Source organism: Phalacrocorax aristotelis, chromosome Z (genome assembly GCF_949628215.1).
Source record: "Phalacrocorax aristotelis chromosome Z, bGulAri2.1, whole genome shotgun sequence".
Lineage (NCBI taxonomy): Eukaryota > Metazoa > Chordata > Aves > Suliformes > Phalacrocoracidae > Phalacrocorax > Phalacrocorax aristotelis.
The window spans coordinates 40,159,137-40,181,964 of NC_134311.1; the positions used below are offsets into that span (position 1 = coordinate 40,159,137).

The following is a 22,828-nucleotide window of genomic DNA, read 5'->3' on the forward strand; positions in this document are numbered from 1 at the left end:
AGTACTGAAAAACAGCTCAAGGAACCCCTGTGTACTCTTATTTATTCTCAGAATGACAGTTTTTTCATATGGGGGAGGAGAAAAACATCTCTCAGCACAGCCCATCTATCACCTACCCACACCACCAGTGAAAATAATCTCTTCCTATCCCCAAAAAACCCCCTCTTCCTATCCCCCCTCCAAAAAAAGGCTGTGGAATTTCTCATTATTTTATTAAATTCTCCTGAAGGAATAAATTCAACAAATTTTAAATTGATGCTTCATAGTGCTTTATTGATAGCTGTGGAAATCCAAATTTTGTCCAGACAGAAATCCAGTAAGCTTGTGTTTCAGTGCATGACTGTGGGTCAGGAGCATTTTGAAGCACTTACAAGGCTAAGTTCTTTGGATTTGGAGGAAGGAGTACTGCTGGAGGATGCAATAGACGCTGGACTAATTGGTGCATCTTTCTTCAGCAGTCGAGTCTTATCCAAGCCATTCTCCCGTGGAGAGTGTGCTGGGCTCCCTCGTGGAGAGGAAGGATCCTAAACATCAGTAACGTGGGTTAGTGTAAAAACTCCATACTAGCCGCTAGTGCTTGTCTTGAGCACTTCTCCCTTTGGAATGAAGGTCTGTCATAAAAAGTGACATCTTCCTTCAGTCCTTAATTGATTTAGCTGATAAAATTGTGAAATCAAGATGGATAATGAAAGACAACTTTTTATTTTTTACAGTAAGTCTTAAAATTTGATGCCATTAACCAAGAAAAATAATATTAAAAATCTATAGCTATAGAAATAGGCAAATCAGTCTCATTTGTCAGGTGACAGACTGAAAAGGTTTGAGGCACTTGGAAAATCTGATAAAGTTCACAAAAGAACTCATGGACAGCCTGAAAGAAAGCACAGATACAGTTACAAGCTACATCCTATCTGCTCTGCTGGGCTGGCTTCAAAAATCTCAAGCAGACTTTTGGTTCATACAAGAAACAGAAGGGTCCTTTGTAGAAATAAGTGTTACAGATCTAGATATCTGGATGTGAGCCAACGATCCTGGACACGAGCTGACAATGTGCACTTACAGCCCAGAAAGCCAACTGTATCCCTGTGCTGCATCAAAAGAAGCGTAGCCAGCAGGTTGAGGGAGGTGATTCTGCCCCTCTACTCCGGTCTGGTGAGACCCCACCTGGAGTGCTGTTCAGCATTGGAGCCCTCAGCACAAGAATGACATGGACCTGTTGGATTGGGTCCAGAGGAGGGCCACAAAAACTGTCAGGGGGATGGAACACCTCTCCTATGAGGAAAGGCTGAGAGAGTTGGGGTTGTTCAGCCTGGAGAACAGAAAGCTGCAGGGAGACATTATTGCGGCCTTACAGTCCTTGAAGCGGGCCTATAAGAAAGATGGGGACAAACTTTTAGCAGGGCCTGCTGCAACAGGACAAGGGGTAATGGTTTTACGCTGAAAGAGAAGAGATTTAGACCGGATATAAGGAAAAAATTTTTACTGTGAAGGTGGTGAAACACTGGAACAGGTCACCCAGAGAGGTGGTAGATGCCCCATCCCTAGAAACATTCAAGGTCAGGTTGGGCAGGGCTCTGAGCAGCCTGATCTAGTTGAAGACGTCCCTGTTCATTCCAGGAGGGGTTGGACTAGATGACCTCTAAAGGTCCCTTCCAACCCAAACCATTCTGTGATTCTATCTGATTTGCTTTCTGCAGAAAGACTAAGTTCCCTCAGGCATTTCAAGCTCCTTTATGAAGGCAAAGGCTGTAATCTTATTCATACACCCAATATACACAGAAACCACTGAAGACACCCACCACTACCACCACCACTGTAAAGTACAAAAACCACCATTGTGCATACCTCATTGGAAACATCAACTACCAAGTTGTCATCACTCTTTTCACCATCGCTGTCCTGCAATGACAAATCACAATGTGTTAAAAACATCTAATATCCCAACATCTCTTAAGTACTAAGGAAAAATAAACCAATGAAATGCAAGGCTGCTCACAACTACAAAACATAGCATTTACTTTTACCAATCTTTATGTGACAATAAAATTATAATACTTAGGTGACCTACACAGCTTCTCCTTAACAGGTTGCACAGCTATAGCATTCTTCCCTGGTTTCACATTGGTCAACAAGGAAACAGGATGAAAAACCTCACCCAAAGTTGCACTGCACTGAGAAGTGGAGCCAAGGCAGACTCCAGATTTACTAAGTCCCAGCCTAACTAACGCTCAGTCCTCTTGTCACGTGCCTTCCAGGTGCCTCTGTATTCATATGGTTAAAAACACTATCAATCCTACACACTGAAACTTTCTGCCTAGCATAGGTGTTAGAGGCAGGCAGTAAGAACCTGTTAAAAATTTGATCCTCAATTTTAAAACTAGCTATGCATCATGGATCAGGTGAAATTACAGAGGAATACTTAGTTCAACAATGTAGACAATTTACTCACATAACGAGCTGCTATTTCCTTCTCTTCTGTTTTCTGTTTTTTACTATCTGAAGAATAATCCGTTGAATTTCTGTGCTTTTCTGCTGTTCTGAAACTGGCAGAGGGAGATACAGAAGAGCTCTGCAGTCAGAAAAGAGATGGAGAAAACATCAACAAATGCTCATTCAAAACAGTGGTTCATTTGTCACTATCCCTCAGTACAACTTAACCTCATAATATGATTTGGAGTTGTTCTCACAGATAGGACTTTGGGTTTTAATCAGTGATAGCTACGCAGCAAGGGTCTTGTATTAAAAGTGCACAATGCATTGCAAGAGACACAGACAAAGGCAATCAGCCAATGGATCGTACTCGCTATCTGCAGTGTCAATGGGATGAATGTAGAGCTACTTTGGACTGTTTTATGAATACTGTGCATTGGCCTGGTTTTGACTTGTTTCCTCTACAAATATGCAGGGTTAAATCAATATTCCCAGAAGAGGGGGATGGGTGCCTACGTGTGTATGTTTGCCTGTGTAAATCAAGAAGAACAAAGTAGTTCAAGGTAAGTCGCATTTCAGCAAACATTTGAATGAAGAGTTCTAGCAAAGAAGCAGCAAGCTTCTTAACAGTCTCGCAGCAGGAAAAAAACAGGAAAACGCCTAAACTCATTTTATTTTGGTGCCTTTTGCAATTACAGACTGTGCCTGCAGTAGACAGAAACACAAGGCAATGTCTCAGGGAGTCTCTCTTGCCATTCTGCAGCCCTCACTAATGATCCTTAAAAAGCATGCATATGGGACAGGAGAGACAAGAAGATAATAGGTACTTTATGCACTGTCATCCAACAATTCTGCTCTACTCCTTTAAACAAGGCAGACGACATTTATCAACTCCTACCATATTTCCAGAGCTTGGTGGAGCCTGTGCCTTGGTATACAAAAAAGGAAGTAATGAAACATGCAAAGTTCCCTCTGGGATTGATTTTAGCAGCAGCAGCAGCTTTTGGCCCTAGTTCAAGAACGCATTTAAGCATGCACTAAACTTTATCTCACACTGAAGTCAACAGTTGAACGTACATAAGTAAGGATGTGTTCAGGCATTTTGCAAAATTAGAGCTGACAGGAATGAAGATGAAGGTAATTCTCAGTTAAATTCTGCTGACTGTTTCCACCTCTCTGTCCTCTTTATATAAGAGGGTGGGAGGACTAACAACCAATGAAGTCTTACTGTCGGATTTTAGATCCTCCCATTCATCCAGAAACACTGGTTTAGGGGTTCTTCCTCCACACATTATAGACAGGTATTGTTCTGCATAAAACTATATAACGCAGCAGTTTGATTTTGGGGTTTTCAGTGCACACCCCCGTAGGTTTATTTTAGAGCTACTACCAGGAATGCAAACCAAGAAATTAGCATTTACATTGTGCAACTTCTGTTCCATTGCTATTACTGAATTTTTTCTTTTCTTAACTTATTACATCACAAACTTCTGGTAAGGATTAAGAACACTTCACCACAGAACTTAAGCTGTGGTTGTTGCCCAAGTCACATGAGAGAACATTTCACCCTGCTGGGATGCTCAGGTCCTCCTTTCCACTTCTCTAAAATTTCCAATTCTTATCAAAAGCAGCTCAGATTAATGACTGGTGGAAAATCTTCTATATTTTTGGTTGGGAATTGTTAATAACCCTCTAAGTACACTGAGCAGAAATAAAAATTTTAGAACCAAGCTAGTGGTGAACACAGCCTCTGCCCTTCCCATTTGCCTGCCTGCCTGCATCCCTCTCTCTCACTGACAGTATAAAATAGGTAGACAACGGTTTCCTGTCCTGAGCAAACACATCTATCTTAAAATACATCACTGATTTAGCTTTAAAGCAGATCATTAACCAACTATTATAGTAAACGACACAAACTAAAAATGCTATTTTTTTTGCTCTGAAGAGACAACACTTAAGACATTTGGAGACAGTAGTGGCAGTAGGCACAGAAGCCCTTAAAATAAAGGCCAAGTAGAAATGCAACATTAAATGAACTGATGGCTTGAAAAATATATTTGCTTACTGCAACGATATAGTATAGTCTTTTGCAGAAGATCTTAATAGTATGCTCCTATTACATTTATATTCATTTACAATTTGGGAGGCAGTAGCTTGTAATGTGAATTCAATTCATTATTTCTCAACTTCACCCTACAGAAAGCAATTTGCTTTAAAATGAAGAAAAATAATCACCAGTAAACTACAAATTAGAGTGGTGTCTAAAGAATTAAAGTAAACTACTGCACTTATTTAAATAGAAATATTTATTTTCATAAATTTGAAACCATATAGTTTCATTTTTCACAATCTAGTTAGCTATGTGCTATAGATACCATTTTAATCTTTGATTTCACTGCTTAATAAAGTAATAAATTAAAGCTCCCTACTAGAATGATAAAGTAGATAATTATCACTAGCACATAAAGGATGAGCACCACATTGGGCACTGGGGCAATGCACACTGCTTAATGGTTTCTTCGCTTCAAAGATGGATCAGACCTGATACCAGTAGGAAAAGCTCTTGCTGCAGTATCTCACCTGACACTAGCAGAAAAACGGAGACAACTGACCTATTGACAGCAGGCAGAATCCCATTCCCCAAACTGAAATTTGGCCAGTGTACTAGGACTAACTTTATTTTGTCTCAAGAGACAATTACTACAGAACAAATCTAAACATTCTCACTTCTAATTGTCCTACCTCCCCCTTCCTTGCATGCTGCCAGTCAATCAGTATGGCTGCGGTCCTAGCTTCTCTTCCCTTCAACATGCAACGCACCTGCCACACAAAGATCTCTGACTCATGGGGTCTCTGGTACTGGTGCTGACAGATCTAAATTTATCTCTTATGCTAAGTAATAAAGACACGTCACGCCAATGAGCTATGGTATAGATCATCCTATGGACCTAATGCTCACTATTTTCAGCATGTGAGGGACAACATTATTACCCATACTGAGTTCTCACTATCGTTTGCCATGGCTTTTCAGCCTATATACACTTCTAAGGATTTATCTTCAGTGAGAAACTCTGGGATGTAACAATGTCCTCATGGTTTCCACAGACATCAGATTCCTACATACAATCCTGTACCCACCCACACCTTGGTTCCTGAGAGTGTGAGTCTACATACTCCAAGAGAGATCCTTATATTTGCAGACCGTGGAGGAAAACCTTCATCGAAGCACACTGTTTAGCTGTCAGACTCTGCCCTGTTCCTTGATTAAAACATCGGTGCTCTCGTAACAGCTGCCTTTAAGAAGCTGGAATAGGACAGCTACTTAGAGAAATTAAGTGATTCAGTATTATGACTTGGTAGGCTGTAACTTAATGGGCTCGAGTCCTCATTTTAGTAACTATTAAAATTTATGGAGAAATAAAGTCTTTTCACACTGCTGTTTTCTTCAATAAAATGTGTTAATCTACTAGAGAGTAGCATTTTCCTACTAACCAACACAGAGTTTGCTCACATATAATAATTAGACCAGACATATGAAAAAATACTCTTTGGTGAAAGTGGGTTATATCTAGTTTCTGTTTTAGCAAAATGCACCGGTTTTTCATATTCTGCTTAGGCAGAACATTTTTATTCACGTTAAATACACCACAAAATGCTGATAAAAACGAACTGAACTTATATACATTTATAGAAAGGCTGAGCACGTTGCCTTGTTCACGCAATTTGCTTAAGAAGTGGAACAGTGTGTTTCTAGTACTGGACTCACAGTATCTTTTGCACTAGGATGTAAAGCACCAATGCTATGCTTCAGTCTCTGTTTTGGCCAGTGCTAACCAAAAACATCTCCCACCACAAGGACCACTGTTTTCTCTCCAACACAGGCAAGGCACTGCTCCTGGTGGAGTACCAGTGCCACACAGGAGCAAATTAAATGAATATAAAGAGGGCCATATAATCCTCTTATGCTGCTCTAAAATTCTCACTGGTTACAGGGCAAACATCAGCATGCTTGCTACCTAGTAAGGATAATCAATACTTCAAATTGCTTAGAAAAGTGTTTAAAAAAAAATTTCACCATTTTACTCCCAACTTCCACTGGAAGTTACTTGCATTAACACAGAGGACTCACAGTGTAACATGGCAGAAAAGAAACCAATATGGTCAGACTGCGCAGCCATCCAACCGCTCTCAAATCCTGCAAGCCCCAACTCCCCATATGCTAGCTCCTGCAGATGAAGACCTGGCCTGAGCAGACTATGTGATAATTAAATGAAATCAGTGTTAAAAGTAATGACTAGAGACGACAGGATGAAAAGCCCTCCCACATGATAAAACTGGTAACTCTTTAAAGCATTCATGAATATGACCATTCCCCAGCGTACCCTTACTACTATGCCAAAATGATGTATTTGGAGTGTAATAATTAAAACAATAATTCCCAACAAAGTGGGAATTACGAGATAATTGACCATCCTGAAGTATTAAGCAAACTGCAGTAAAAGCCAAGGATGCTCAACGCTAAGGTCAATTACGGTATAATTATCTGAATGACATTATTGCTGTTATAAAGTCTGTTGAAAGTATAAAAGAAACTATAAAATTGGATACAATATGCATCGCAGGGAAACGACCAGGCAGTAATGCTGCTTGGTGGGCTGGTGTCAATGTTATAGACGGACATACCAGAACCAGAGCTTGGACTCAGGCACTGCTCCAGGCTTGGGCTTGGAGCACTTAGCTCTTTTAGATAAAATCATATGTTTAAATCGGAAACGCGGGGCAGGGGGGAGTGCTGCAACTTCTGACACGTGAGGGATGAGGCTCTGGTGAGTAATGAGTGGTACAAGGTGGGAGAGGTCCCACCTGAGAGGTGACAGCGCAGGGCATAAGAAACACCTGAGCAAGAGAAAGGGACAGTCCAGCATAGCCCACCAAGACCATGCACCCAGGAGGAAAACCTGTAACGAAGAGCTTCCACACAGCAAACCTTCTGTATGGCTCTAACTATAAGGCAACACCCATCTGTCAGAAAAAAAGCATTAATTTACATATACCCGTAGGCACAGGTACATTACTTTTATTAACTGAGGGAGATGGGTGTGAAATGTTGTAGGCTGCGCTACAGATACCATACAGAGTGTCTGCACAGTGGCTGTGCTGCTGAGGTCACCCAAACCTACACTGCTGCTACAGCTTTTTGTTCTCATTATCATTATTATTATTGTCATCATTATTATTACTATTACTGTATTGCTATTACTACATCCCAGTATCCACTCCTGCCTTACAAATTTTGTGGTCTTTGTTTTAATTTTCCAACATCCCCCCTTTGCTGTCCTTACTTAGGCAAGTGGTTTTTCCTTACCATGCCTTTCCCTTTAGGTTTATGCAGTAGGTCATGATCAGGCTGGCACAGTCAGGCAGTCCAGCCTGGAGTGCATCTCCTCCAAAATGGCTCACCAAAGGATGGGAGGCTGGTGGCCAAGTATTGTTTCCACATATACCACCAGTCATGGCAAACTTTTAAAATATTTTCACATCCCCCTTTTTCCAACTTGTTTCTCTACCCACCCTAACTGAAACCCAGCTTCTACTCAGCCATACCATAGCATACCATTTTTTGTCTCATTTGCTGCATTTTCCCTGTAGCTGTGTTTTCAGATACTGGACGGTCTCAGTAATTGCTAGTGAAAAATGCTAGTAACTAGCTAGGAAAGATACAGAACAAAGCTGTTTTTAATATCACATGACCCTGTCTGAGCTAACTGGATTGAGTTTAGCAATCAAGTGTGTGACAATTATTTTTAATACAAACTACGATTAAAATGCAAACTTTGAAGTCTTATATAGCATTTTTACCCACTAATTAACTTCATTAATTGCAAAATTGATGAAGTTAATTAGTGGATAAGAGCGTCATAAAAAACATCAAAGTCTAGATGTGCAGTGCTGCTGCAAGAGCAGTGAGACTGCCATAAAGACGTCCAGAATAAAGAGAAAGTGTAGGCTCAGCAGTTAGTCTTCGACACAGAAGTGTTCTCAAAAGTTTTACACGAATAGTAGTATAGATATGTACATACATTACGTAAATGTGCGTGTAATTTCTTTAAAAACATCTGTGTAAATGTTTGCACTGGTGACCTGCTTGCCCTGGTGATACAACTGTGGTATTTAATCTAAGCTAATTAAAAGCATCAATTCTAGATGTTATAAAATGGGTGATAAAATGAACAATAAACCACTAGTTGTACATGTTAATTCCAGTCATGTATTTTAGCATTCAGTTATCAATTTGCTGGAAAAGCTAAGCGGGCCACACAGCAGAAGTTGGAGACACCTAGCAATTTTGACGTATAATCCTATCAGCATGTGCTCTCGTTTCTCTGGCCCCTCCTGGTGTACAGGTGCATGGTGGTGGCAAGAAAAGTAGGCTTTTAAAGCAATGGTGAGGCCTGCTGACTAGCCCTTCACAGATGGATTTTTGCAATAAATCCTTTAAAATACAGCTTCTGCAGTAATCACTGGCTGAGGGACATAACACACATAAGGCCTAATCACTACTGACACTGTGAGGGTCAAAGGATGGCGAGAAGAACCGATGTAGCTTAAGTACAAGCAGTGAAGCAGTAGAGGAGCACAGCTGTGAGGCAAAAAGGAAAGACAGGTTTAAGTTAAAGTATATCTTAGCACAGGCACATGAAGGCAGTGAAATCAAGGAGTGTGGCAAGAATAACAAGCACCCTTTGGTAAGCAAGACAGTTTGAACAAAGGACCTGGTTTCAGCAGGGAACAAAAGAAAAAGAAACAGACGAGCAGGAAAACGAGTTAAACATTTCTGATAGGTTTACAGAAGCTTCAAAGTTCACAGATTACACTTACCATCAAGTCTGCTCTCACCCACATCTGTCAACTCGTAAATATTGAATTTAATTGATGGTAACATAACCCAGGCATTGTCAAACATCCTCCCCCTTAATCCACAGAGCAATTCGCCTGATCCATTCTCCATTCACTGCCCTGTGCTTTGCTCTCCTCCCCGAGCGGGCCCCAAACTAAGACCACATGCTTCAGCACACAGGTAATTTGGATGGAGTGACAATATTTGCAAGAAGGTGTTAAGGCACAAATTGCAACTGGTATAGGCAATACAGGAGGTGAACCTCAGGGCATATACAGGCTGCAAAAGAATTCGGTCCCTCATGATCCCAGAAAACTAAGTGCTCCTGCATTACAATGGCATCTGGTGTGAAAATGCTACTAGACAGAGAAAACCATGGTGCTGGCATTTTAGAAAATAAATGCCCCAGTCTCGGACAAACCTGCATGTTGGTCATCACAGCATACAAACCCCTAAACGCTACTTTAACCAAAATCAGACACACTGAAACGGAGGGGTCAAAGGCCAGTGAGTTACAGCGATTCAGAAGGACTCAGGGTAAATATAAGCATCTTTGGAAATCTGAGGAACAGAGCAGTGCCAAGGCAATGTGGAAACACAGCTCTCCACTCCTCAAATATTTATTTGGGGTTCCAATTACTGATCTTTCATGCTACTTCCTTCAGCAGAGACCTGAAACAGTTTGAGTAGCTCTAGCAAAACAGAAACAGAGGAGAGTACTGGGAGTTAACTAGGGAAAAAAAAGCACGGGAGAGCATGCAATCGTAGGATAAGAGAAAAAGCTCAACCAGCCGGAGCATTCAATACAGCAATTTAATTGTGGGCTCACCACCATGAAAGGGAGAGAGCAGGCTAACTACCAGCCTGCATTACAGACTTTGATTCAGTGGCATGCCACAACACAAGGAAAAGCAGCAGCTCCGTTAAGTGTTCTTTGAAAGCTGATGACAGACGCGCACAGAAAATTCCCAACATACAAAATATCTCCAGAGTATTAACACTAATTACATTTACATAGCAACTGAATTCAAACAGAACACACAAGGTAATTCAGTTAGTTTTTAGAATAGTAAGAAAACACTAAAGAGGGAATTTTTTATAATAGCCGTTGAAGGCCTGTGTCAGTGTGCTTTACACTTTGTTAAAAAAATATCTGCAAGAATCACAAAATTCCTCTGAAGAATAACTGGCTTTTGCTTAGAGTCCTCTTTTCAGACCAAGAACCTCAGTAAAACTGTTATCCTTTCACTCTGCACAGTGATTGAAATGGACTGAACGGCACTGAGCAAGGCTGAACACAAATACTTTCCTGCCGTGGCTCTAGCCACAGGGGTTATAAAAACCTCGTCAGTACCAGCAACAGAGGTTAGGAGGTAAAAAATACACACACCTACACCCCCCAGATTTTCCATGTTAAAGCAGTAATGATCAGGCTTTAAGCATCGCCTTCTCCAGGGACAGCTAAGTAGATTCAGTTTTCATGTGACAGGTCCTAACAACTTTGTCCTGGGATTTACATTCCCTATCTAATTCTTCATTTTGACCAGAAGCATATAACCTAGCACTAATTAGCCTTTTTTTGTTGATTTAAAACCACAGAGATCATGTCTGAATACAGTCCCACGAGACACTCCATTTAGCTGCTTTCAATCAGGTACTGTGTGCCAGTGCCCCACATTTTTAGTTTTGGTTACATCTAATGTAGGCTACATTCATGTCAAAGGCATCAGTTTTGAGTTTTCACATTTCTGTTCCCTTCCAATCTATCCATATACAGGATAAACATATATTTCCCTTCAGGGAAAAACACTTTCATTTTCTTTCCTTCTGCCTGTTTGTCTCTGAAGGATTTTATAGTTGTTTTGCTGCAGAGATGACCTAGGAGACAGTAACAAAACAAAGCAAATTATTGTTTTAACTGAGTACCTCACGGACAGAGCTGATGATCTCTTTCTACACTTTCTGACTTGTTCCCTCCCTTCTCGCCATTTTTATTCCTATTTGCTCCTGACTTGATCAGTAGAAAAGTGATGGGAAAGAAGGTAGCCTTCAAGAGGCTACAAAAAGCACCCTAAAATTCAATAGAAACATTCACTCCACATCCCGATTGCTTCAATCAGCAGAAACATGTTCACGTTTTTCTCCCATATTAACTAAGAGACTGGCAATTTGCTCATCTCTTCCACTGTCGGATCTCGTATGGCTTCTGAAGACCCGATATATTTTATGCTTTTCTAGTATCTTACATGATTTAGGAAGCCACACCCACTGCTAAGCACCCAGTGAAAACAGAATTCATTATCCAACCAGTCTTTTAATTGGGCAGGTGGATAAAACATGGCTGGGTGCTATTTAATATTAATGAATTCCACTTCATGCTGATACTAAAGCAAAACATTCTCCCAACCATCTATAAAAATACCTTCCAGAAAGAAATCTTTGAGCAATACTGTTTGCCTCTCTGCCCAAGTAACATTCAAGCCCATTATGTCTGCCTCACTTCATCTATACTCACTTACTTGTGTTCCCAAGACCCTTGTTCAGGAAATTATCCTATTTCCTATTCAGGAAAGCACTCGAGCAGATGCCAGATTTGAGGCACACACTTTGATCTCAGGGAAGTCACAAGGCAGATAAAGAAATCAGAGGAATGTACATGTGTGCTAACTTCAGATGCCTACTGTGTGCTACTCTGAATCTGGACCTCAGCCTGCCACAAAAATAATTGTCCCCAGTCTCATTCTTCAAACAAAGGACTCTGGTTAAGTGGAATGGATGGAAGAGTGGTGGGAACACAGATCCTGCAGTCATCCTTAAAGCAGTTACATGAGAATGTAATAGCACATTATATGTACAACACCTACTTTGAAGACTGAAAAAATAAAACGGAGTCCCTTCTGCCAGATTTGTAGATGCATTACAACTCCTGAACATCCTAGAGCTTTGCCAAGAGAAGCAGCAGTAGCTTTTATTTTTCTGGGCCTTTCATAATTTATATTAGACAGGTCATGCTGTTAATTTTTTAAACGTTAAAAGCACAATCAAATACTAACTTCAGGCTAGCTGGAAATGTTTTGATGTCAGAAATGAGCAGCCAATACATTTTTAATTCAGGCTAGAGGAGAGGAAAAGCAAAAATCTCCCTCTTGTACTCCCCCTACACTCTGCCAAGTAGTTAAGTGTTGTAACTGGCATACACACACATGACCTTCTGTTCTACTCAAATGAGTTATCTTAGATAATTTGTGAAGACTGTTCTCGCTCGTTTAAGTACTTCATAATACGATCCATCTTCCCCTTTGCTTTTGTTAAGGGAAGACTACAGTAATCCCCCTAAAAGAGCATTCTGGCAAATGCTCCTAAATTATGTAATTCACTAGGTTCAACTCTACTGTTACAATCATTTTCAAGGAAGACGGGTATAATACATTATCATTATAGCTATACAATCCTGAGTTGAATTCTCCTTGGCGGAATTCCTAACACTTTAATGCTGAAATTGATCTGTTTTAAAAACATCATGTGAAAGGTTTTTTAAATACCATACATGCTCAAGCTCTTTATTTTAAATGGTTTAGAAATGAGCTGGTGGAAACAAGAGACAAAAAAAAGTCTTATGTTCTCTAATCTAGCATTAAGTACACTTTAAAGAACAACAAGCATGTTTCCAAACAAACTATTGCAGTGTACAAATTACCCAGCAGGGATGGAAATAACAATACCTATGGTGTGAGTTTAGATCTGAGAAGAAGTTGACATTTCATCAAGGTTGTCTAGGAAACCATTTTTAAAATTTATTTATAAAACAAAATGAAAGATGTTTATTTCCATTTGGGATGCCTCTAGAGAAGCTAGCAAGTAACAAGTTTATTAAAATGACAAGTTCAAGGTACTTTTCTTTCTGACTGTAAATAACCTCCCTGTGAGCCAATTAAGAGTGTGGAGATCAAAGACCCAAGCAGCACTATAAAACTCAGAGTTACAGAGTGAAGGAAAAGTCTCCCCAAGCTTCCTCAGTATGGAAAATTTCCTCTAACCACTATTCACTTTGGTAGTGCAACAGCAAAGACAAGCATTTTTGGACTTGCTTTGGAGGATGTTAAAAACCAACACCCATATTTTAATGGACACCTAACCAAGCAGCTTGATTTTATGCACAGTCAGGAATTATTTTAGTTGTAAAAACTGGTCCAGATGAGACTGAAGCAGCTAAGCGGTGAGAAGACAAAAAAGGAGCCTGGAAGGATGCATGGGATAACTTGTAAAATGGATTTCTCAGTTGGGGAGGGTTATTAAATCCCAGATTGCAGCTGTTTCTCAGTGCACTTTTTCTCCTTAGTAGCTGCCAAGACCATGACTTTCAAGGCAGAAGTCAGAATAGAGAACAACATATTTCCTACTGCAAGGCTTAACTACTATGATCATCTCTGCATGTACCATCTTCAAATTTGACATCAATGCAGGGCATGCTTGTCCTGATGAGTGAGTGGGACTTTACATCAAGTACATAAAGCATATTCAGCAAGCCTCTAGCTATAATTTAAGATGTTGAGTTGTAAGTCTCACCAGTTACTAACCAACATCTGGGCTGCTTGAGCAACAGCAGACTCTGCTTCCTTGCCACCTTCTTGCTCTCAGTAATAAGGTAAATCTTGCCCTAAGACACAGAAATCTTGAATTTTAAAGTGGGTCTTCATTACTTCTTCCTACTACAATAGGGACAGATTTTGGACCTGCCCAGTCCACCCCTCTCTATTTCACTGTCCTTCCCTGCCTTTTGTATTACAGGGTAGGAGGTGAGGGAAAGGCTTTCAGCTTTTGTTGTGACTGGTAAGACCATCAGACTATTTATTGCGAGTAGACTTTAGATCTGACAGTAAATGTAAATTTCCATTTAAAGACACCTAGAGCACCAGATGGAGCCCTTACAGTGAGAAAGTGTAACAAGCTCTTTCACAGCAGGCACAATTGTATCTGGAGCTCCAGCCCGCAGATGGAAATCCTTCTTCCCTGCCTACACACTCTCCCCACAGGGTGCTTTCACTGCTGACAAAAATCACATTGCCATATCCACCTCTGGGGCTGCTCTCTCCACAGCAACATGGGAGGAAGCCTAGGGGAGTCCTCCAGCCATGCAGCAGGCTGCGCTGGGCACCTTGCTAGCTGGCAGCAGAGCGCTGTGCCAGCAATCCATCCACAGCTGAACAACCTTGCCCCATGTATGGGAAGTGACAGAGCCCTGCTAGCGTGGCCATGGGCCAGAGGTAATGCGATGGGGAACAGCTCAGGCACAGGGGTGGGCTGTCAGAGTCATGCTGCTGGTGGGTGCTGTGCTACCAGGGTGGGTTAGCATTATCCCCAAGGTCTTAGTGTGTGGTTCATGGCATGGTGTATGTATGCTGCATGGTGGCTGGTTAGCCTCGGGGGGACATTGCACCGCGTGCTCCCCCTGCCGTGACCCCCCCCAACAGTGCAGTGACCTCCTGCTGATTCTGCTACACTCAACCCCATGCATCATTGAATGATCTCTACCACACAGGAGCCATGTAATCAAACACCAAGGAAGGATGAAAATTCAACAAAAGCTTCTCTTCTGAAAAAAACACACAGAGATTAGGTAGTCAGCCAAAATAGGAATTAGCCCAAAAGGACTGAGCGAAGTAGCCCACAAGAGCTACCACCAGAAAGGTGCATGCATGCAGTTGCCATGAATGGGACTCACATCCATTGAGAGGTTTTAAAAGGAGGAATTAGGTAAAAATGGATCACAAGGTAACACTGGTGGTTGAGCAAAAAAATAAAACTGGAAAGGATGGAAAACTGATTATATTTGGGAAATCCAGGTTCAGTAGTCTGCTCTTTGTCTGATCCTGTGAAGTCAATTAAGCCTCTTCATGCCTCAGTTCATTATCTATAAAATAGGGATAATTTCAGAAGCCTAGAGAGTGGTTTTTTCCCTTGCAGGGTTGTTGTGACAATTAATGTATTGAAGATTTGGAGGTACTCCAGTATCACAGGGATGGATCCATTAAATATCCTAGACTGAAATGGAAAAATAAGGGGTGGGGGAAAGAAATCAGCCTTCATTTTATCAGCCAAACCACAACTAGATGACTAGAGCAATCTAACTACTGTAAGAGAGTGCCTATACAAAATTCCAGAAATTAATACGACTAAACAGTAACTTTAGCCCATTCTTAGTTTGCATAAATCTCACAGACAAAGAAAATATGAAAGAGGAAACATCTCTGCGTCATACATAAAACTGTCATCAGCTAAACTCACGAGAACCTGAAGTCACTATATCTGAGATGTAACTAACTTAACTCTGAACAAAATTTCAGGAAGAAAATACTGCTGGTGGTGGTTGTTTTCTAAATTACCCATGGGTAACAGAATTAACCAGGAAATGTGCTATCTGCAAGCTTGTCTTTGAAATTATTTATCTCAAATTAACCTTATGTATTTGAAATGTGAACAAAGCCAAACCTGCCGCTGCCTAATAAACTCGTACTTCAGAATGTGTAAGGCCTTCTCAAAGACAGCCAGATGTCAGATAAACCTCCCTGATTTCAGGAATGCAGAGCCAGTCTTCCCATCATCACTCCTTTTACTATAACCCACCAAGTACACTATCTTTTATTGCTTTGTGCTATGCAGTGTTTGCACTTACAGCACTCCGTAAATAAGAAAAACAAACAGGGTGTGTGCTTATCTGATTAAAATCCAATGTAAATTATATGCAAAATAGGTGCAGCCCACAGGCTCATGGCACGTTGCCAGCAAAGACCTTCTGTGCTGAAGGTTGTGCACCACCGATTTAGGGCATCATCTCTCTGTCCTACTTCTGTTCCATTGTTTTAGTTTCCTGTTCTACATTATTGAAAGCTCTTTCCCATCTCCACTCTTATTCCTACCTGGCCAGTTTAGCACTCCCATTTTCTGATGTCAGAATATGCAAAAAACATCTTGCACTGTGATGTATGATCACTTTGCAATTTGGGCGAGTCTAATTCGATCTCAGCCTGTATAGTATAACACTTCTCTCCGTCCTCCTTGCTCCTGTAATCATTCAAAACTATTGTTACTCCAATGCAAATTCTTTCCAGAAGCCCTTTCCTGCTTCCAGGTCTCAGCTTCCTGAAACTCATGCCTTCCCCCAGTAAAGCACAGCTTGGGGCCCTTCCTACAGGTCTGCAAGCAAAGCAGATCAGCCTTAAGAGCTAACTCTGTGCTACAGAGGACAGAGGAAAGTGCATTTCACATGAAATCAGAAAACTATCCTAGCTCGATTAAAAATCATCCAGGCAATGCTGCAGAACATTCATGAGTTGTTTTTTTCTAAATTTTCACACAATTTAGATGACCCAAAACTGGATTTCCCAAATGTTGTGCAGACATGATTATGGAATATACTTTTCTGATTGGGCTTTAAGTCCCTACTTTTCTGAGATTTCTCATTTTTCCTTCATTCAAGGTTGAAATTTGCTATGAGAATTTCTTTAGCCCCCTGTAGAATTGTTCAGGATATTCCCCAAAGATGGAGACAAAAAGTGTTGGGGATTCATCATGCACTAGCTGGTATTTACAGTAACACCACTCCCAGTACATGTTTGCTGGAAATAGCCTGATATTTCTTCACTTTCTTTTAATATTTGTGGGATTAATAACAAATTCAGGCCCTGATCTCACGGTATTTAACATCTGGGCAAAACGCTTCTTACTGACGTCCAAAGGACTGTGGTTTGCCACAATAAACTTGCTGCATGTTGCAAGAAACCTTAGCAATGGCAGCAGTAAAAAGCAATTTCTTCCTTATCTCTTTTTGTGTTTCCCTTCTTTTCTTATTGTGAAGAGACTAGGAACAATATGGCAACCATAACAAAGGGGAATAAAGAAAACACTCACGGATGATTGCTCAAAGTGGGTCTATAAATGCCACGATTACCTTGCTACTGTGGCATTTGGTTTTAGGACAACTTGAAGCCACATGAAGGCAGACAACAAAAAATACCTGCATATGACAACTTTGGTGTTCCAAAACCCTGTGGGCATCTCAGATACCACCAGATACACGTGCTACAGCTGAGGCACGGAATACCTTTGTATGCCTTCAGACAGGAATACAAAACTGTGTCTTCTTTCATCGCAGTAGTGTCTTTACCCCTGTGAACTCTATTTGCCACTTTCCAGGTGACCTGCACAACACACTGAGGTTGATTGCTACAAGAAAAGTATAGCTGGAATAACAAATATGAAGCATCTCTCCTGCCAAGTGGCAAGACCTTCCAGATTATACACTAACTTCCTCCATGACCAGCCAAGGTAACCATATTTCACAACACATTAAATGCATTAAGAGTCCCAAGCAAACAATGCTCAGGCACAAAACTCAAGAGCCAGGCATGGCTAGAACAAACTTGCAGCTCCTCCAGCACCAAAACTGCCTTTTCAGCAAAGATATTGTAATGCAACTCTGCCTTTATTCTCTGCCATCCCTCAAGAAAGACTTAAAAAGAAAGGACAGTTGGCAAAAAAAAAAAAAAAAAAAAGCAGTGACAAAACTGTGAGTCAGACAGAGGTAAAAAGGTTAGTCTCCGGGAGCCAGAAAACACAAGGATAGATATCTTAGACATGTATTTTTAAATGTTTCCTTTCCCTCTCCTTCTTCTCTTCCTGGAAGACTAAATGCAAAATGAAATCATCTTACAATAGGACAGCCGCTTCCCCCCTGTGCCCAATCATTCCAGTCACACTATGTTGTCCAGTAACCTGCATTGATAATTCCTTATGAATAAAATGCCAACATTATCATCCACAGCTATGTTGTTGACATGCTTTTGCTATTTCACTAAAAATACCATTAATTTTCTGGCTTCACAACAGCTGAGCTACTCCCCATTTGAATATACAAAAGAGTATTTTGTTTAAACCAAATTAAAAGCGTTCCAGTAAATGACTTCAATTTTGCTGGCTATACTACTTAGTGTATACTGTTCTATTTAATCCTCTCTTTTCTCAACTCTACCCCTTCTACCTCCCCCTCCTTTTCTTTCTCTCTCTTTTTTTTTTTTTCCCTCCCCTTCCCTTTTTGTACTTAATCCTTTCATGCCAGGCACTGGATTTGCCCAGCAAGACATCCACAGTCAGAGCGAGCTTCAAAAACGTGGTGCCAAAGGGTTAAGGCAATGGTGAAATTGCCTCCACTCTGTTTTTATTCACCTGTGTTTGCCAAAACATATTTAGCAGTAGGAAAGGAAGGGAAAGGGGAGGGGGAAAGCACACAAATGCTGAACACACCTTCCATTTCCCATCCAAATAAGTGTCGACATTCCCCATTTAAGTCGGAATGAAAACCACCATTACTGCCAAGCCCTCCTGGCATCTCACCACTTTATTTGTTCCCATTTGTATCTAATGCTTTTGTCAACAGTTCAACAAAAGTCCAAGCAAACAACCCACTACAAACACTGGGGGTAACAGCAACAAGCATGAATCCTTCACAATTATCCAGCCCAGCTGCTCAGTGCCTGTCCAGGCTGCTTTCATTTACAACAGTGTCAACAAAAGGCTGAAACCCAATAACTAGGTGGGTCAATACTACCACTGTAAACCCTCCGGAGAAGGAAATGCTGTTCTCCTGCTTTACTGCTTCAGCAAACATGCAGAATAATTCAGTTAGATAGACAAGTGCTTGCCTAATCATTTGTTGCGTGAATTATTCAAGGCTTTCCTAAACGATGGCTCTTCAAATATTTCCGAGGAACCACCAGATGTCCGACAGGAGAAAAGGAAACATTAGGCAAATTCTGACATAACAGAGAACAACGGTAACCTATGATCTTGGAAAGCGTTAATGTTCAGAGGATTAATGTCTTCCTACACCTTGCTTCTGGTGTCACAGCAGAGAGAGCAAACAGCTTTTAACTTACAAGTGCTAGGCACGCATTGGTCTACTAGCTGCCTGATCTTTATACAGCAGCATAATCAAGGCTGCTGCCTATGATTCTTCTTCCTCTTTTTTCATGCAAGCTGCAAAAGAGTTCTCTCCAGAGAATATGTAAAATGTGGATAAAAATAAGCACCGTAGTTAGTCAGGTGGATGCAGAGAGGAAACATGCATTTATTCTCACATCTGTCCCTCCCTCTGCCCCCCCACCCCATGCTCATTTGATCTCTTCCTAATCACCCACCTTAGCGTTTCTTTCTCTGCAGCCACAAGGCTGTTCCAGTGCTTTTCTCCAGAGGTTTCACCAGGGTTCATGTTTACACTTTCAAAGAGCAGCGCAAACTAGTCATACAGCATAGAACCAAGTGCTAAGCATGACATCTTTTACATCAGTTGCATCTTTAGTGTGGGAAACAGCCACCTCCAGATGTCTGCTTCCTTGTTTTTGTTGGCTTTCCTCACAACCATATCATTACATTAACATATTCTTTTTAAACTTTAAGTAAACTTTAAGAAAATGGGCAAATTAGATGAGTGGTGCTTGTTTTGATTTAATCTCACTATTAGAAGGAACAACCATGAATATGAACAAATATTCTTCCTAAGACCAGTTTACATATACATCACAGTGCAGTGTTAGACGGATACATATCTTGAGCCAGAACACAATATCAATCACACTTATAAATATTTTATTTTTGACATCTACAGTAGCAGTTGTGCATGCGGAATAACTAGTATTCCAGAGAGAATCCCTGGCAGTTTTAAGACTTAGCAAAACAGTAAGAGAAATTCTTTCTGTATGTCAAATTAAAACACATACATTTTGTTTTTAAAATTAGAATCTGTAACATATTTTGTTTGTAAAACAAACCATTTTACAGTGATTGCACTGCAGCAATCTCAGGAGTTGTGTGTTGTCAACACAAAGCGCATTCTTCAATCAAATAAAGTTTTCTTCCCCTTTCTGTCCAAAACAATTATGAAACAATTGTCTACTAAGGAACTGCAGCTCCATCACTTTGTGATTCCCACAGCTGTTAGTACCCATTTGAGCCCTACTCCACTTGGTGGGAAACTTCAGTTAAATTTACTGTTATAAATAAAGTTATTGGTATTTGCAACGCTAAGTTTGGTTATCACTATTAGCAGAACCACGGACTTCACTGTTAACAGTCATTAGTAGTTTTTGCAAAATGGTTTTGGGTCCATGAAGACCAAAGGCACAACAGAGAGCTACTATAGCACAGAAAATATCTGATCTCAAAAGGACTGCACCTTGCATAGATTAGCTGGGAAAAATCTGCAGTCTGATGCTAGATACTCGAAAACAGAACAGGGAAGAGAGACAACACCACGCAAAAATGCCTCCTCTTCCTCATGTCATGAAGCAGGAAGAAGGGTCCAAAAATGCCACCTCCAGTCTTCACCATGGCTGGAGGTAACGCAGTTACCAGAAAACCTTCATGAAACACGCAAGAGTCCTACAGAAGGTCTGCTAAATACTTAATTGCTTTCAAATACCCTGCGGTGTGATATAAAGCTTTTAGGCTACCTAGGTGGTGAGCATACAGTGCTTTTTATAAAGGCAGTAAACTGACCCTGGACAGGCTGCCTTTATGCTGAAAGCAGGGTGCCTTTGCTACTCTAAGCCAGTTATGCATCCTGACAGGGTACTTGGAAAGATACCATACTTCAAGGGAATGGCAGAAAAATGGTTTCTCTCACCCCACAAGGTTTACTGTAATTGATTTTAACGGGATTATTTTAAAATTATTCAGACATTGAATTCCTCTCATATTTTGCAGTATGGGACAGCAAAGCTCATTACAAAATAATATTTGCAGGTCATTGCAAGAAACCCGGTTCTCAAAGCAGGGGAGGAAAAGCAAAACATTCATTTCCTCGAGGGCTAAAATAAATTGCAGTTTGGTATTTTTAAAACAAATAGAGAGGTGGGACAGAAATACAGCATCAACAGGTATGGTTTCAGCAAACATATCAGGGAGAGACAAGAAATATAAACACACAGCTGTAATTACTGCAAGCCAAGTACAATGATTTCCTAATGCCTGGTGGTGTAGCATCACAAGGCAAAGCTTCATGTTATTTAGGTCAGCGTTGGCTTTTCAACTCAATGCAAACAATGATTTCTATATTGTCTGGCCACTTTGTTATTAAAATAAAATGACCAACAGACTCAGAAATATGTGGAGGTAGCTGCCCAGTTTTGTGTTGTGTGTGGTCTGTGCCAAACCCATACCACGGAACCCTGCGGACGGCCCTTCTTCTGAGGTTAGCTGCCATGGGGAGACACTTCTCCTGGCCCTTTTTCCATATACCTGCACTGCACCTCTGCAGCACACACCAGTCTGACAAAAGAGGACACCGCCAGCAAAATCAATATTATTATTTAGTTTGACCTTGAAAGATTACTATATGAAAGAAAATACTGTATGCGCTCTTTTAAAAATATAGTGGCTTGAAATACGTCAGCTTCACTGCACAGGAAAGCCACGTCAGGCCGCTCACCCTGCGAATGAAAAAAGGAACAAACCATGTCGAAATTTTTCCCTTCTCCCTACCCTCCACCCCACTTACTCGTAAGTACGTTTAAGGAAACTCCCACAGCTGCATTCACCACCTCTCCAGAGGCAGAAAAACAGAGGTACAGCTGTGCCTGCTAATATTCGCATGCAAACAAGTAGCGTCCAACTGGCTGCAATACCTCACTTAAAAGCACCTCAGTACTCTTTGATAAGCTTGCAGCTCAAAAAGAAGTGATACAGAGCAATCTGCCGTCCTCTTAATGCAATTAGCAGATTAAAGCAGCATTTCACTTCCAATACTTCATTAAAACACTGATTGCATCCAGCATTAGCTGACGATACGACATACACAGTGTTCCCCCTACAGTCCTCCCGGAGACTCAGTGGAGAACAGCGGGGCAAGCTCACAGCCAGCGGCCGGGGAAAGAAAACCTGCGCACCAGCAAGGGTGCAGGCAGGATGCTAATGACTGTGCTGGTGCACTTGGTAATTGCGCTGGGAGGCAGTGGAAACTACCTTTCCCTGGGATTTTGCATTTCTCCAGCACAGTCGCGGATGGCTGTCTTGCCAGGTCAGCTATCACGCTGCCGATTTTTGTTACACATCTCCATTTTACGTTTTGCACAAAACCAGCTACCCCTCGACTTCTGTTGCCGCTACAATCCAGTGAGGGCAAAGCACGGGAGCGGTGAAGTCCAATAAGCTGCGGTGCAGACATGAGCACTTATTTCAGTTTTCCCCTCAGATTATTTTTTTCACAGCACACCAACATGCCCAGTAACACCTTGACTTTGGAGAAAATTTTTTTATTCATTCCCTTGTGAAGCTGAAAGCATCCCAGCCAGAGTGCCGTCAGGCCGCGTCCCTACGCCACAGGAAACGCTACTGGGACGACAAGGCTTCACCCCCTCTGCCAGGGCTTGGGGACATCCCTGGGGGACCCTCCAGCTCAGCCCCTGCTGCTGCCAGCCAGTGCGGCTCCACCGGTGCCAAGGAAAGAAC

At 41.3% G+C, this 22,828-nt stretch overlaps 1 protein-coding gene across 4 annotated transcripts in view; it reads right to left on the minus strand.

Moving 5' to 3' along the window:
* Positions 1–22,828, minus strand: part of LOC142050131 (transducin-like enhancer protein 4) — a 98,949-nt gene that overhangs the window by 12,792 nt on the left and 63,329 nt on the right. For all 4 annotated transcript variants that reach the window (XM_075078480.1, XM_075078478.1, XM_075078479.1 and 1 more), the window contains 3 exons: positions 2,450–2,569; positions 1,846–1,899; positions 372–524 (listed from right to left, as the gene is read on the minus strand). In XM_075078480.1, the coding sequence (XP_074934581.1) occupies positions 372–524; positions 1,846–1,899; positions 2,450–2,569 (327 nt within the window). The remainder of the gene's footprint in view (positions 1–371; positions 525–1,845; positions 1,900–2,449; positions 2,570–22,828) is intronic.